Source organism: Centroberyx gerrardi, chromosome 13 (assembly GCF_048128805.1).
Source record: "Centroberyx gerrardi isolate f3 chromosome 13, fCenGer3.hap1.cur.20231027, whole genome shotgun sequence".
NCBI classification, from domain to species: domain Eukaryota; kingdom Metazoa; phylum Chordata; class Actinopteri; order Beryciformes; family Berycidae; genus Centroberyx; species Centroberyx gerrardi.
Window position 1 is genome coordinate 13,995,351 of NC_136009.1, and position 15,709 is coordinate 14,011,059.

A 15,709-nucleotide genomic window follows, 5' to 3' on the forward strand; every position below is an offset into this window, starting at 1 on the left:
GTTTTCCCTGCATAATGCTACATTTTCAGTAAATGACTGAGATTATCATGGATGTTCTGAGTCTTCTTGATGCAGATTCCTACCTTTTGACATCAACGCTGGGAACTGATGAGCATCACGTCTCGCCCTCCCCTCGCCTCCCCTCCTCTCCCCTCCCCTCCCTCCTTCTTGCTCTCCACGTCTCTCTGCCATCCTCCTCCTTGTGTTTCACTTTTTCAGAATTATACAGCAGCAGCAAGCTTCAACTTAATTTCCTGGTATGATGCACCAGTGTGATGCTCTCAATTAGTTTTCCAAAAAGGCAAGGATCCAAAAGAAACAAAAGACTGACTGATATTGCAATGAAACAAAAAGAAGTGTCTACAGGCACAGGGTCAGATACCATGTCATGCACCTATAGGTCAAAGGTTAAACACAAATATGGAAATCTGATCTGGAATCAGTGGTTTGGATCAATCTCTACCATGAGCTCCCCAAGAAATGAGCTACTAGCCTATCCAGAATACCAGTATCGTTTCTTAGCACAACAATGTCTGCAGTCAGGTCTTCAGTAATTTCCTCTCACTGTCCTCATTAGCAGAACAATCTAAGATCCACAACACCAGAGTTATTTCTCTTTTATCTATGAAGACACACAGAAAGTGATGGGGAGGCTTTAACTGGGTCAGAATGAGTTCGGCTGATAGGGGAATATGAAGAAGAATAAGACAAGCAGGTCACAACCTGACTCCTTCCCACACAGGTTTACAGCAAAATAAACCAGTATTTCTCAACCAGTGGCTCCGTTCTGACAAGGTCATGTAAATGTGCCCTTAAAAACATGCCAACAAATATTTATATTAGCAATGGGTGGCAACACTTCATCCATTTGCACTGGCAAATTTTGGACCATTATGAATACAATTTTGAATGTATATTCTTTCCCTAGATTTGAGTGAGACACTCTCAGAGGTCACTGGTTTTGCCAAAGTGACCCTGTGCCCACCCGCTTGTTTATTCTTGCTTACGTTTTCTGGGATTACTGACAGCTATGAACATTAGACAAATAATTTCAGTGTGGTATACTTCAATGGCCAAAATGCTTCACAGCATGTATAACAATGCCATGCAGTCTCTTATTAGGGAGGTGCTTTAGGGCAGTGAAATTTTTATGAACTGCCATTGCCAGTTCTTTCAAGGCCAACATGTTTTCTTAGTTAATTTTCCTCTTCAAACAACAATGTTAATATATTGGTGTTTAATATAACAGGTTTGAAGATTTGAGAATGAGGTTAAATTTGTGACAGTGCAAAAACCAGTTAAGAGCCACTGCAGTAAACGACAGGCTCAGTTATGAGCAGGAATCTAATAAACGACTGCTTTATATGATCAATACAGTCCAAGAAGAATTCCTAGAGGCAAACTTTGCATCCAACACTTTCAAACAACACTTTCAACATGTATTGACTAGTACAAAGAAACACATACACAACTGACATTAAGACAACTGACATTCGGTCAGAATTTGCCTCAAAAAACAGACTATTTTGATTCTATCTGTGGCCATGAAGAGAGAGAAAAGTAGGCAAGGAACTCAGTTTTGTTGCTTGGGCTTCCTCACTCCTTTGCAAAGTTATGGTAACATTTTGGGTGTCTGATCAATATTGAAACACTAATCAGTACATAAGATTATGCTTCTAAAACAATACACCAATAGGCAAACATTTGCATTACACATATAATGACCTTTAAGTAGCTTTGCTCCAAAGTGATGCGGATTTGAGAGATTTTTTGTTTAAGCATTTTATTGTGATTTTACAAAATAAAATAAGTAACTTAAATTATATTTGTAACAATTGTATTCTGAAACACGTTTGGCCACTTCCCTAGACGTAATGTAATCCCATGGCTTTCTACTTTATCTTTTTTTTTTTTTTAAATGAAGATCACCATTGGAAGTTCTTAAGACTTTGCTCAATTTGTGTCTGGGGAATAAATGAGTAGGCTTGTGGAATTTTCAGCGAGGAAACTGAGTGAAAATGTGTCCACTGACGAGCTGCAGGGATCTTTACCTTTCCAAGATGCACCAAGAACATTGGATCAAATCCTACTAAACTGAGAATCTAATATGAAAACAAAAATCAAGTCCTAAATGACGTATTCAATGCAAAAATGTGAAAAAATCTTCTTTTTTTTTTTGTTCAGTAGTTTATCCAAATTCACATTCTTAACATCAAAGAGAATGTTGTGCAAAATAAAAAAACAAAAAACAAAAGGTGCAAATAAATTAAAATCAGATGCATACACTCAGTTTTCTTTCCACAAGGTTTTCATTGGATCTGTTGTCTGTACAGTGGCTGACCATTTACTGTCTGAAAAATGAATAAACTATGTACACATCTATGGACTCCAATTCAGCATGGAGTCTGCACCACCACAGGCGATTTAAAAAAAAAAAAAAAGAACATTTTGTCTTTGTGTGTCTTTTAAATATAAAATGTGTCCCAGCCTTGTGGCAAACAAACGGCTCCATCAAATAGCAGTCCACTCTGGCTCAAACTCTGCTCCAGCTCTGGTAATGATCCCATTATTATCATTATTATCAATACTATTATTATTATCATTATTATTATTATTCACAGCCTTTTTGGATCCTCCTTTAACACTGTCCCATCCCAACTCCTCAAACACTCAACAACAGCAGCAGGAGCTGTATCCAGCATCCAATCAGCACAGGGGGGAGGAATGATGATTTTCTTAAAGTTCCAGAGGGAAAAAAAGATAAAAATAATCAATAGTTCGCAATGGATTTAATAGTTCACCTCTCGACTCAAACCATCCCCTAGAGTTGAGACAGGCGACTGTCCTGGTCTCAGCTGTAGAGCAGGGGGGCGTCGAGTCTCGTTCGACGGTCGGGTGTGAGGTTTTCTGACGAGAGGCGGCGGCGACTGTGAAGGTCTACGAGTTGCTGGCAGCGTTCTCATTGCTAGGTGAACTGGGGGAGGAAGAGGACGAGGAGGAAGGCGAGAAGTTCATTCCTGATAACCCCGGTGGGTCTGTGGCTGTGTTCTGTCCACTAAGACTCTTTCTGCACACAGGACACGTGTCGTGCTACGGGGGAGAGGGATAAAGAGTCGCGTAAGAGCTCAAATTCAGTTCACCATCAGCACACAACTGAAAAGGTTTACAGATGATTGTTTGTTCTGCAAAGGGCAGTGGCATCCAATTCTGCTAAAGATGAAGTACAGCTATAAAAGATGGAGCGTACCTGTTCCAGCCACGGTACTATACAGTCATTGTGAAACAAATGATTGCATGGCAGTTGTCTAACGTTCTCCCCGACGCTGTAGTCTTCTTTGCACACAGGACACTCTAAACCAGCACCTGCACAAACAGAGAGCAAATTCATACAAATCTATATACTGCGTGTGTGACTCACGGTCTACACCCGTCACATCGGCACATCAGCAACATGCGTGAGACCTCAGTCTGTGTTCACACTGGTCCCGTTTTAGCCGCGCATCCAAAAGCGTGAAATCAAGCACTTAGCCTTGAAATACACAAGCAGAAACTAAAATATATCACTGATATGGGTTAAGTATGCCTATTTTGTACAGTTTTCCTACTGGAACCATGGAGTGAGACAAACTTTCTCCAGCATGCAACAAAAACAACAGTCCTCTCACATATAGCGGCATAGCCTACCATTCATAAAAGTGATTCTTTGCTGCTATTTCAGTGAATTTTTTATTCTTAGATCTGTATAGGAAAAATGAGATTGCAAAAGCTACCACTGTAACAGGAATGTAATTAAAAGTGAAAATCAATATAAAAATATAAATAGGATTTTTTTCAAAATTGACCATAGAGAGATGGGCTCATTCTCAGCTGTTCTCTGGTTAATAGAGAAAATGCACCAAAAAGCTGCTATTTAAATGATTTCAAAGCCTATGGAATGGTGCGTAGGTGGACAAAAAAAATAGACTTTTAGTGTAAAAAGACATATCAGGTCAGATTTGTTTTTTTTTTATTTTGTAACATATAAACATGACATACAGCAAACAACAGCGACAGAGAATAATACAAAACATGAATGTGAAACACAAACCACAGAAAACACAAAACACAAGCGAAGACATTACAATACATGACAACACAATGTTGGGGGGAGAGCAGGTCAGAGACATGCGAGCCGGTAAGGAGCTGGTGTATAAAAAGGGAAGCATTTCTGTTCTGAAAGCCAGATGACTAAAAAAACGCAGCTGAGTCTTTTCTGGTGTAGACTGGGTGTGAGTGAGTAAGTGTGAGTTTGACAGAGAGAAGCGGACTCACCCACATGTTCTTCTGTGATGGTGATGGTGGGTAAACTCTTTATCCTCTCTCTGTCTGCAGGGGGAGGACCCGTGTTTTCAAACTGGTTCAATAGCTACAATGGAAAGAAGCAAGGAAAACAATTATCAATGATATATAAGCACTAAAGTGCTTTGGGGAAGCAATATGCTGTTGTGCTGCTGTAAAATAAATGGGGATTTTATACACTGTTCCCAGAACTGTGATCCAAGAGCTCTTTGACACCATTGCCACCTGCACTTTTATCCACACTGGAGGGTAAAAAACACTTCTTTGTGTACCTGTGTAATGATAGCATCAAGCCCATTGGCACCCCAGGCATAGTCCATTGGATTGGAATGCAGCATACCCCTAAAAAACAGAAGGTGGTCAACAAGAGTGGTTTGAAAACCAATACGCATTACAGTTTTGAATTACAACATACAGTATATAAAGTACATACAGCAAGTTCAGTGTCACATACATACCATGGTCCCATCCCAATGTTTGGCATGGCTGTAGGTGCTATGATTCCATTTACTAGCTGCTGGATAATTCTGTACAGGGGAAAACATCAGACACTTTCAGCAAGTTTTCTGTGGATCAAACTGAAACCACCCAGAGAAGGAAAACCCACTGAGAACAAGGTTCCCTTTTACTGAACAAAGCTGCTGATAATGCAATACTGCAAAATACAAAATTCAATAAATGACAGAAACCAAGAGCAATCAAAGCACACATGACAAAAGAAACTATTTTGTCCACCCTTCAGTTAGTAATTTTATCTAAATTGTGTAAATCGAATGAGTGAGTCTAATTTAATCATTTCTGATACTACTTTGTTCTATATGGTAGCTGCAAAAAAGCTACATACATGTTCCTAGTTCTGTGGTGACACACAGATTTCCATAACTAGACACTTGAGTTTGACAATTTGTTGTTCTATACTTTATGAATGAGGTAATAACATATTTTATGTAAGAGGGCATTAAAGATAGACAAAACTTCATGTTCCTTCACTTCATGTTCCTTTTCCTACCCGTTCATGAAACACTTTGAAAAGAGCTATATAAATAAAGTTTATTGTTATTATTATAATAAAAGTTGGTATTGGTCTTTCCACATACCAGGAAATAACCAACCTACCTTCTGAAGCAATTCTCAGGGATGCATGAGAAATGTTTCACTCTTAATACAGTAGCACAATTAATGAGAGTATAAGCAGCAGCTAAATATAAGCTGCTGCATCTAAATAGATAATGTTCCCATAATCTAGCACTGGCATAAATGTTGCTAAGACTATTTTCTACCAAAACATGTGAAGTATACTTCACATGTAAAAAAGCTGAATGGTTAAACAGTAACTTCTGGCGTCCCAGAACATCCTCCCACACACACTCTACAGCTGAAAAAGTCTCACCCCTCTAACGTGGGCACTCCTTCGTGGCGCGTACCCTGCCGCCGAGGGACGTGTCGACCCCGGGGTTGCCGCGCACTGTACCGCTGTCGTGACGCCATCTCCCGTTCTCTCCTATTCTCTGTCTCCCGGTTGTCTTCTGTCGGCAGCCCCGCTCGAAGGTCAAAGTTCTCGTCAAAAATCCCCAGGGCAAACTGCCCGTACCCAGGGGGGAACGTGAACAAGTGCTGGTGGTCCATGTTCTGGAGGGAAAGGAAGAGACAGTGTCAGTCATGGTGTAAGGAGCAAACCAGTCGCTCTCTTGGTCCCTCTTGACCAACTGATTTAACAAATGACTGTGACCCACTGACCTCAAAGGATGGCCGGTTCTGATCACTGGTGGAGGCTGTGGATGTGGACCCATTTTCAGTACTGTGTGGAGGCAAGGTGCAGCCAGTGAAAATCATAGCTTCAGTAGTCTGTTTCCACTCAACATTAAATCAAACACATGAGCCACACAAGGGCACTTCACACTGTACCTTCTTTCCTCAGGCAGTTCCTCAATGAAGCCAGATTCACAGCGTGGACAGGTATAGTCCTACAGTGAAAATATGAATATAAATATTTGATATGTAGGCATATGGCGTGTCTATCATGTATGGCATCTCATAATGGATATAATAAGCCCTCCTATACCCGCAAGTCTCTGTGAAAAGCAGAATATGCTATTTTTAAGGGTTTTTTTAGGGTGTCCCGCTACCTGTCGTTCACAGATGTCTCACTGACAGTTGGCTAATGAAGTCAATGCGTGGGTCAACACATTGTCACAAACTGTGAATAAGACATTTGTGAACACATCAGTTAGCAAGTTCTTCTCTTGACAATGCCCTGCCATACTGTTGTTACTGTAAAATTCAAGAAGCTTCCCATGAATAGCTTAACCAGATTGTTGAGGCAGGCAGCCTGTTGTTACAACGTTAACGGCACACACGAGACTGCTTTTAGTCTGTTAAAAGTGATATTGTCCAACTTTTACTTCTTTTGTAATGCGAACCTAACGACCTAGCGATAAGCTATATAACAAATGATTTCCCATGTAGGTTTTTTCATTAAATCATAAAAAACCTCGGTCTCACCCATTGACAGATGACAAGAATTGACTACGCTTACTTCGGTTAGCTAGCTTGCTAAGAGGCTAGCCACGATGAGACAAGTAGCTATGGTCAGCTCGTTATCCAGTATCCAGTGAAGCCATGGTATATCTTTAATACCCAAGATTAGTGATCAAATAACGTGAGCTTACCCGCCAACTATATGATCAGATTGTCAAACCCGTTGTTGCCTGTAGTCTAACATGGGCTAACTAGCGTAGCTCACAGCAGTGTGTCGACGTGACTGGCTCTGCGCCACCACACACACACATCGGCACACACAATTATAAACGCCATGATATCTTTAGTCTGTCCTGGAGTAGTTCGTACAGAAGCAAAATGTGACTGTGGTCCTTACCGGTAAACGCGGACTGATCTCTGCTGAACATCGGTGACAGAAAAACCGGCAGGGCCGTGGGGGAGCTTCAGCCATTTCTAAGTCAGTTAACGTTACACTAGCCAGATCGTTACGGTACGGACGGGTAGCAACAAGGGACAACAACAAAACCTGAAGAGTGGCAACGGAAACGAGCAGGAGGAAACGGAAATAGACCCGTACCAACTTATTGTTAGCCAGCCAGGTAGCTAACATACGACTGTGGAAAAAGGCTTTTTAGTAAAGACTCCTCCAAAACTCGTCAGAATTGTTTCCGCATATTAATTATTCCTCCTGCTACGATCATGGAGGCTAGCGATACAGGTAATACTTCACTGTGAATTCGGACGTAAACATGGCGCGATGATAGCTAACATTAACGTTAGCTAGGTTAGCAGCTAGCTAACGTGGCTGTGTCAAAGCCTGCTTGATGGGATAACGTTAAGCAGTGTATAACGTTATCTAGCTTAGCTAGCGAAGTAGCAAAGAATGTCATTAGCATAATATTTATTAAATCGTAAGTAAATGCCTGGCTTTGTTCAGGTCTGCTGACATTTTAATGACAGTGAATGACTTGTTTTCTCAGTTCAAAGTGAAAGTTCAGAGTCAAAGTTATTGTTCCTAAGAGCTTTGTTGTGCATCAGTCTTTAGTCTATCAAATGTCCAAATTGCGAGGATATACACATATATGTACCATTTATATATAGTTATATAACGTTACATACATACCTTAAAATGCATTTGAATATTTCATAACATCAGTTTCAGACCTCATAGTATGCAGGAGTTGAATTCATAAAATGTGACTGTAACCCTTGCTACCTTCACAACCAGCTCTGCATCTGCATAACATATTATTTTAACCATGCATAATTTATACCTCTATCCGTTTGCAGGACGAGGAGGCTGGAAGTCAAAGTCTGTCAAACCGCAGAAAAACAAAATGAGTTTGAACATTCTCCGTCAAGAGGAGCTTATAGCTCAGAAGAAGAGGGAGATTGAGGCCAAGTTGGCAGAGCAAGCAAAAAAGAGTGTGCAAACCCCTAGCAAGCCCTTGCCTCAAAGGTAACAATATGCTCATGGTTCTGCATGTAAACATCTATGAATGGGAATAATTTTATATGCCAATTGCAATAATGTCAGTTATTGCCGAATTGGTATTTTTAGTGTGCGGCTATTACATTGTTTAGCACTCTTCATGGAAGTCACCATACTTCTCATGGGTATGTATTCATCACAATAAAAAATAATATTGTAAACATTTTTTACATTCTGATTCCAGTACTTCTCCCAGTCCCCAAGGAACCTCAAACAAGTTTGCAAATGATGGGAGCTTCTTACAACAGTTCATGAAGATGCAGAAGGATAAATCCACCACTGGTTAGTGCCTTAAGCTGCATAATTTTGACTAAGATTCAGTTATTCTTTTCTCATGTTAATAAATAAGTACAACAAAAGCACTAAACATTTTTGTCCATGTGCCACAGTGGCTGGCCACTTTTTTTTATTTGACCCATCAAATATGTTTTTTAGTTAGACAGCTAAACAATGATTGGTTACCTACCAAATTGGCTGGTTGAGTAAGAAACCTTCCCATCCATATAGCATTTAGCTGATGGCTTGTGTTAATTTCCTAACTTGAGTACGACACCTCATCATATCATCCAAATTGTACCCTTCTAGGTTCCACCGGTGAAACCAAAACTCCCTCTACTCCATCATCAGGAGGAACCTCGCTGCATAAAAAGAGTATTCTCGTAGGCAAGCGGCCTGGCCTAGGAATCAGTAGCATGCTTAGTCAGTTCAAGAACTACTCCCAGTCCAAGAAGAACCCAGTCCTCAGCCAGAGGCCGAGTGTATTTTGTTCTCCAGATGGTGAAGATGAGGAAGAAGATGCTGATGATGACTCCGGCTTCCTAGAGATGAAAGGTAATTCAAGACCTGTGTTTTACAGAGTGACCCTGGACAACTCCAATGGCCTGGACTCCTCAGTGTCTCCTCTATGTACTCCAGTGGCACACTTGCCTTGTGACTGGCATTTTGACATAGGTACACTTACAGTAAATGTACTCATAGCCTGCTTAAAGTCTCTCCCCCAGAGGACTCAGACACCAGACTCATTCTGGACAAGATGGCCTCTTTTGTGGCAGAGGGTGGACCCGAGCTAGAGAGAAAGGCCAAGGAGGACTATAAGGACAATCCTGTTTTCACGTAAGTCTGAAGGACAGTTTAACTACTCGTATAGCTTTATTTTACTCTCAATATTTTCAAACTCATCTGGTGTCACCTGTCACCATTCCCTTTCAGGTTTTTGTATGATAAGAACAGCAGAGATTATCTCTACTACAGAAAGAGAGTTGCAGAATTCAGAAAGGCTTTGCCAAAACCTGAGAATACATCACATAATGGTAAGATTAACTCACTCTCTCACTCTGTCTTTTTCTCTTTCTTTCACGTCTCGTCTCAGAACTACAAAACTGTAATGTGGACAGTATGAACATCTTACAGCGTCATCAGTTAAAATTTTGTCACAACATGACTTCACAGGGACTTTCGTGGGCATTTTGATATATTATAGTAGACAACAATACATGTGTAATTTCCATTCATAACTCTTAGGTATATCCATTTACATTCGCTGCAACTTTTTTACCTAAGTCAGTGTGCAACTTTCCTTCAAACCCATCCCTCACAAATACATTCAGTTGTGTCATGCATGGTTGTTTACTATGATTGATGATGTTACCCATTTTCCTCTGTTGGAAAGCTAACGTTGCAACCAGAAGGACATGATATTAGGTTTAGTGAACACAGAACTGAGTGTAGCATGTTCAACCTTCGTTATTTGGAACGGGACTGATTTACTAAATCCGACGCTGCTCAAAGCCTAGTCATTTGTACAATTTGCAAAGATAGGATTAGCTCAACTGGGGGTAATACAACTAACCTGTTAGACATCTTCAATAGAAGCGCTCCAAAGAACTGAAAAGCTGAAAGCTTGAAATTGCACGGTTCAACATCTTGCTCGACTGCATTATTGAGCACAGCCAAATAGATAAATGATTGATCTGTATTGCCAATACTGTCAGATATACTGTTATTGCAAAAATTAGCTAAGTGGTTGATACTCGTTACAAGATGCCCAACCACAAACATGTTTTCATGAAACCGCTATTCCACAACTGTACTTTGAATGCCGTGTGTGAAGATATACCATACCATGTTTTGTCATACTTCAGTGCCCTATTTGAGTCTAATTATTTCATTCGTGACTCGTATTTGTTTACATTTGGAAACTAGATTTTATTAAAATAGGCCTGAAAACCCAGTGTGATTGATCATAAGGGTAGTTATTCTATTACTTATTACTTTTGTTAAAAGCTACAAATGGAGTGCTGTTGTTACCAGTTGGGTTGTGCTTTTCAGTAGCTTGTAAAGTACCCTTAGAAAAGCAACATGAAAAATATTGTGATGCATATTGTGACTCGTGATATTATGTGTAAATATTGTAATATGATATTTTCTCCATATTGCCCACCCCTAAGTTGCACCCAATTGCATGAGAAGCATATTAAGATTTTAAGAATCACGCATATCCACACCTCAACATCATACAAGTAGATAAAAGTTGCATAGTATAAATGAATATGTTGGAGCCTCTCTGGGCATTATATGTTCTCCATTTACTATAGTAAAAGCTTCACATCCATGCAGTTCCCCATTCACCACCCCTATCCCCCTTGCTCCTCCTCCCTCCTTCCTCTTCTTATCCCCTACTGGCTCTAGACTGGTGTGTGAGGGCCAGTTGAGTACGGTACAGTAGTAGAGTGTGAGTTGAGCCCCAGTACTGATAGGCTGCTTAAAGTCTCCCCCCCAGTGGACGAGGAAACCCAGCAGGTGGCTGAGAAGCTGGCCAAGTTTGTGGCGGAGGGTGGCCCCGAGGTGGAAGCCATCGCTGCCGAGAACAACCGAGACAACCCTGCATTCAGGTCAGTCACTCTCCATATATGGCAATGTTACATTTCCTGATCTTTCCACTTGTGTGAGTTACATTGTCCTGAAAGTCTGATTTCATTTTCTAATTCACATTACACCGAATACCCAATGTCCCTCCCTCAGTTTTTTGTATGACCACCAAAGTCCAGCCTTCCACTTCTACAAAGAGAAAATGGAGGAGTATCGCCAGGCCGCAGCCTCCCAGGGCTCGTCATCTCCAGCAGCTGAGTCGGGGATAGAAGTCCAGCGACAATCTGCACCTCCGCTACCAGGGGTTCCTCCGCCTCCACCCTCACTTCCCCAGTACCCCCACCTAGCCAGTCAGGTGATCTCCACGTCTCTACCCCACAGTCAGGAGGCAGAAACCCCTCCCGTCAAACGGAAGAGGAAGAGTCGTTGGGGGTCGGAAGATGACAAAGTGGAGTTGCCCATTCCTCCCATCATCATCCCTCAGGAGGTGGATTATGTGGATCCGAACACGCCCTCTCTCTCTGGTACAAGAACTTGTGCATTGTATACATATCTAAATACTACACTATGCATATACACACATACACATTACATTCTTCCATCCTTGTTGGAAATGCACTTGATTAACATAAAACATGTAACTTGTCACTAACTCCTAAACCTAAGCTTAACGTAACCCTCTCTAACTGTAAGCTTACTCCACTGACAACCAGAAAAATGTCCTTTCAGTTCAGTACTTCAGTACAATTCCAGTTTTTTCTATTGTGTGGAAGTTGTGTCCTTAAATTACATGACCATGTGCACGCACTTGACATTCTTCTCTTCTTGGAAGACCACAACTGGATTTCATAATCTCTAACCATAAACACTAGATCCTATCTCTTGTACTCTCACATAAAATGCAAAACAGAAATCTAGCCCTGTATACAGTACATGTAACTCTTCCCAGACCCACTAAAATCCCTCATAAAGTAGACTTCCATGATACTCTTCTTTTTGTTACTCTCATTTACTTGCATCCTTATGTTTATGTGACCATAGAAGTTGGTTGTGATGTTTGTTTCAGCCCAGGAGCTGAGGGGTCTTGGCTATAAGAAGGGGAAGCCTCTTGGTCTGGTAGGAGTGACGGAGCTGTCCGAGGACCAGAAGAAACAGCTCAAAGAACAACAAGAGGTACAAAAAAGCTGACAGAGTGTGTCCATTATACTTAGATGGGAAGTACACCATTATAATTTAAATAATACGACTGACTCCCTATGTCTGGTTTCAATTTAATATGTCTTTTGGTGCATTCACAGAGCGCTTTCATAACTCTGGGAGATCAGATCATAAATTCTAGGTTTTACCTCTTATCAAAAATATGTGTTGACCCTGTATGTGTTGTGTTCCCTTACTTCCTCTACAGATGCAAGAGATGTATGACATGATCATGAAGCACAAGCGTGCGATGGCAGAGATGCAAGTGATGTGGGAGAAGGCCATGAGAGACCACCAACACGAGTACGACAGCGATGAAGAGGTGGACCACGAGGCAGGCACCTGGGAGCATCGCCTCCGCCAGATGGAGATGGAGAAGACGCGGGGTAAGACTTGCTCCCATAACCCCAGCAGTTATCGATGCTTGATAACCAGCTGTTATCATGCTGAGGTGCTCGACCCTTGGTGTTAACAGCTGCTTGTCTCTACTTCACCAGAGTGGGCAGAGTCTCTGACGGAAATGGGTAAAGGGAAACACTTTATCGGTGACTTCTTGCCCCCCGAGGAGCTGGACAAATTCATGGAGACCTTCAAGGCTCTCAAGGTCAGTTTTCCTCTGAATTCAATTAGTTTTTCTAACAGGGAAATATTTTGTCGTCTTACAGGGGCTAGCATTGCCTATTATCTGTGAACTTCCATGTCAGTGGCTTGGTTGCCTAAATGAAGAAAAAGAAAAGAAAACCTTGAGTTAAAAAAGGAGGCAGCAAGTCTAATATAAATAATTGATTCCAGGCGTCCCACGGGTCATGAAATTTCTGAAATGTCCTGTAAATTTAAGAGGTATATTCTATCCTCTGAAGGAATGACATGTCAGGGTATTTTACACAAAGATCCCTTTACAAGAATCTACTGGAATGTATTGTACAGCTCACTACATACACCTTTATTGCATTATGTGGTGGCTGCTGGCCAGTCAGTGTTGTTTTTCCACAGCAAGGCCATACAGAATTTAGCAGGACCTGGGTAAGCTCAAAACATCTGTAAACACCACTTGTTTATTTAGCCCAGTTTGACACTGTTGAGGACTCCATACTATGTATCCCTTTATGACTTTTCAAAGCTGAAAAACAGCACAAGTATGCCAGGAGAGAATTAAAATGTTGAGGTCATGGAAATGCACTGCTGTTATGGAAATTAGACCCAGGATGGAAGACTGAAATGCCACACAGCATGCCATTTTCTTGTACCTGATCTTGAAATTGTGGCTGTGATGTCAACTTGGGTACATAGTTAGTCAAAGAAAGCTGCAATGTGCATTAAATACAATGTACAGTTTATTTATGTTCTTAAAGTGACTGTTTCCATTCTGCCCGTTTCATTCTGGGTTTTTTTTTTTTAGTCAAGTCAGATTTTCACAGTTCTGCCAGATGCCACACAACAAAAGAAAATAAAAAGCAACAAATGGAGAACAAAAATAGAGCAGAAGCCACAGTAGGCAGAAATAAAAGGAAAAGATGATGATTCTGAAAATGAAAATGGGAGTGGGTGAAGGAAGAAATGGTGTACATCTGTCTCTTAAGCCTGGATGCCCTGGATATGCATCTTCAATTTCCATGTCATGTCTTGCAGGAGGGCCGTGACCCAGACTATTCAGAATACAAGGAGTTCAAGTTGACGGTGGAGAATCTTGGCTTCCGAATGCTGATGAAAATGGGCTGGAAGGAAGGTGAAGGACTTGGTAATGAGGGACAAGGCATCAAGGCCCCTGTCAACAAGTGAGGATTCATCTTCGTTTTTTTTACCTCTGACATTAAAATATATACAAATAAAAAGATGTTATAGCTATTCTTCAAGTTTGAAACGTTTTAAAAAAATAATACTGTATAAATACTGCATGTGCACTTTGGTATCCGTGTGATTATTTGGGCAATTTGATCACTGTGTGTCATCAGTGTGTCTTGTGCGCATTTACAGCTGGATATATATATTTATCCAGATAAAATTTGAATGTCTAAGATGCTTGTTAATCCCAGGTGTGCAGGTTACGGTAATACTCACTGTTGATGACTATAACGCTGTATATTTTTGTGCTCTGTCAAATTACCAAACACACAAACACAGAAAGTGACTCTGGGCTTCCTTTGTGTCCCGCTCTAGGGGAACTACGGCTGTGAATGGGGCAGGGTTTGGAGTGGACCGCCCAGCTGAGCTCACAGGAAACGACGATGAGTACGATGCTTTTAGGAAGAGGATGATGCTTGCTTACCGCTTCAGGCCCAATCCACTGGTAACCTCAGTTTAAGATTTTTCTGTTTGCTGCAACAAAATATTGCGAATTTGCATCAAATGATTACAATATTATAGATTATGATATTATTACCTTATTGTTTCTAGTTGCTTGTAGAAATCCTGACCTAGTAGTTACCTTTGGAAATGTTGCTCGTTTTATTTTAGTTTTTTTATTTACTGCACTGCTGGTGCACAGAACACGGGCAATTTCTATTAAAGAATATTTGAATTTGGTGTATTCTAGTTTTTAATCTCACCTTTCTCTTTTTTCCCCCCACAGAATAATCCACGGAGACCGTATTACTGAGGTGGAGGGTTGTTATTGCTCATTTTCTTCTCATAACACAGATGCTGGCTGCCGCTGGCACAGTTCTGCTCAGTTGTGAAAACGGACATTGTTGGATACAGAATTTGTTTTTGTTTTTTTAATTGGAGGAGGAGGCATTACTGATGAAGTTGGAGAATAGGAAAAACATTTGTTTGATCCATGTCAAATGATTCTCTATTTCATTTGAGATTTAAGATAGATAGAATAATTTTGCATTATCAAAGCTGTTTATCCTGGATCCTACAGTTGATGGCTCATTTTTGTTACGTTTCAAACCAATACTGTAACAACTTCAAAGACCTACATTACTTGTTGATTACATTTTGACTTCCCTCATGATTTCACCGTTCAGTTCGAGTTTCCGTCTTTTTCCCTTTGAAAACGCTGCTTGCATTCCCAACCAAATAACGCATTGATTTATTTGTAATTGTCTTTGATTATGATTCTTGCCTTTAGTGATTTTATTACTTTGCTAATCACCATGCTATGAATTTTTGCACCTCTTCATGCTTCAATGTAAACAATAAAAATGGCCACTTACTTGAAAGTGGAGTTGTCAGAGATGTATCTTAATTGTAGTTAAGTATAACTACTGTATTTATCTGCTTGTTTATTCACTGCCCTTTTTGTTTATTAGGAAATAAGTAGAAGCTAAGATTAACCCACTGCTCACTCTGATAGACTCAAGTGCAGATATC

At 40.7% G+C, this 15,709-nt stretch overlaps 2 protein-coding genes across 2 annotated transcripts; one reads left to right on the forward strand and one right to left on the reverse strand.

Annotated features, from left to right (window-relative positions):
• Positions 1 to 1,775: 1,775 nt before the first annotated feature.
• rnf126 (ring finger protein 126) lies at positions 1,776 to 7,319 on the reverse strand. The gene is made up of 9 exons (XM_071899595.2): positions 7,214 to 7,319; positions 6,244 to 6,302; positions 6,076 to 6,136; positions 5,729 to 5,967; positions 4,797 to 4,865; positions 4,611 to 4,680; positions 4,312 to 4,405; positions 3,248 to 3,363; positions 1,776 to 3,090 (listed from the first exon to the last, which is right to left on the reverse strand). The coding sequence occupies exons 1-9, from the start codon at positions 7,286 to 7,288 to the stop codon at positions 2,938 to 2,940; spliced, it is 936 nt and encodes a 311-aa protein (XP_071755696.1). The 5' UTR covers positions 7,289 to 7,319; the 3' UTR covers positions 1,776 to 2,937.
• A 91-nt stretch (positions 7,320 to 7,410) lies between these two features.
• On the forward strand, positions 7,411 to 15,570 carry sugp1 (SURP and G patch domain containing 1). The gene is made up of 14 exons (XM_071899598.2): positions 7,411 to 7,555; positions 8,128 to 8,296; positions 8,514 to 8,611; positions 8,915 to 9,160; positions 9,319 to 9,442; positions 9,539 to 9,639; positions 11,097 to 11,220; positions 11,351 to 11,721; positions 12,264 to 12,370; positions 12,603 to 12,780; positions 12,892 to 12,998; positions 14,024 to 14,169; positions 14,552 to 14,681; positions 14,964 to 15,570. Exons 1-14 carry the CDS (start codon positions 7,537 to 7,539, stop codon positions 14,988 to 14,990), a joined length of 1,947 nt encoding a protein of 648 aa, XP_071755699.1. The 5' UTR covers positions 7,411 to 7,536; the 3' UTR covers positions 14,991 to 15,570.
• The last annotated feature ends 139 nt before the right edge of the window (positions 15,571 to 15,709 follow it).

What these genes read in the sequence shown, in the direction of transcription:
- rnf126 (XM_071899595.2), bottom strand. Translation starts at nt 7,288, where the DNA reads ATGGCTGAAGCTCCCCCACGGCCCTGCCGGTTTTTCTGTCACCGATGT. An exon ending in TTGATGCTATCATTACACAG is followed by an intron (nt 4,406 to 4,610) that starts GTACACAAAGAA and finishes TTTCCATTGTAG; the next exon opens with CTATTGAACCAGTTTGAAAA. An exon ending in TAGTACCGTGGCTGGAACAG is followed by an intron (nt 3,091 to 3,247) that starts GTACGCTCCATC and finishes TCTCCCCCGTAG; the next exon opens with CACGACACGTGTCCTGTGTG.
- sugp1 (XM_071899598.2), top strand. An exon ending in AGCAAGCCCTTGCCTCAAAG is followed by an intron (nt 8,297 to 8,513) that starts GTAACAATATGC and finishes TTCTGATTCCAG; the next exon opens with TACTTCTCCCAGTCCCCAAG. An exon ending in ATCAAGGCCCCTGTCAACAA is followed by an intron (nt 14,170 to 14,551) that starts GTGAGGATTCAT and finishes GTCCCGCTCTAG; the next exon opens with GGGAACTACGGCTGTGAATG.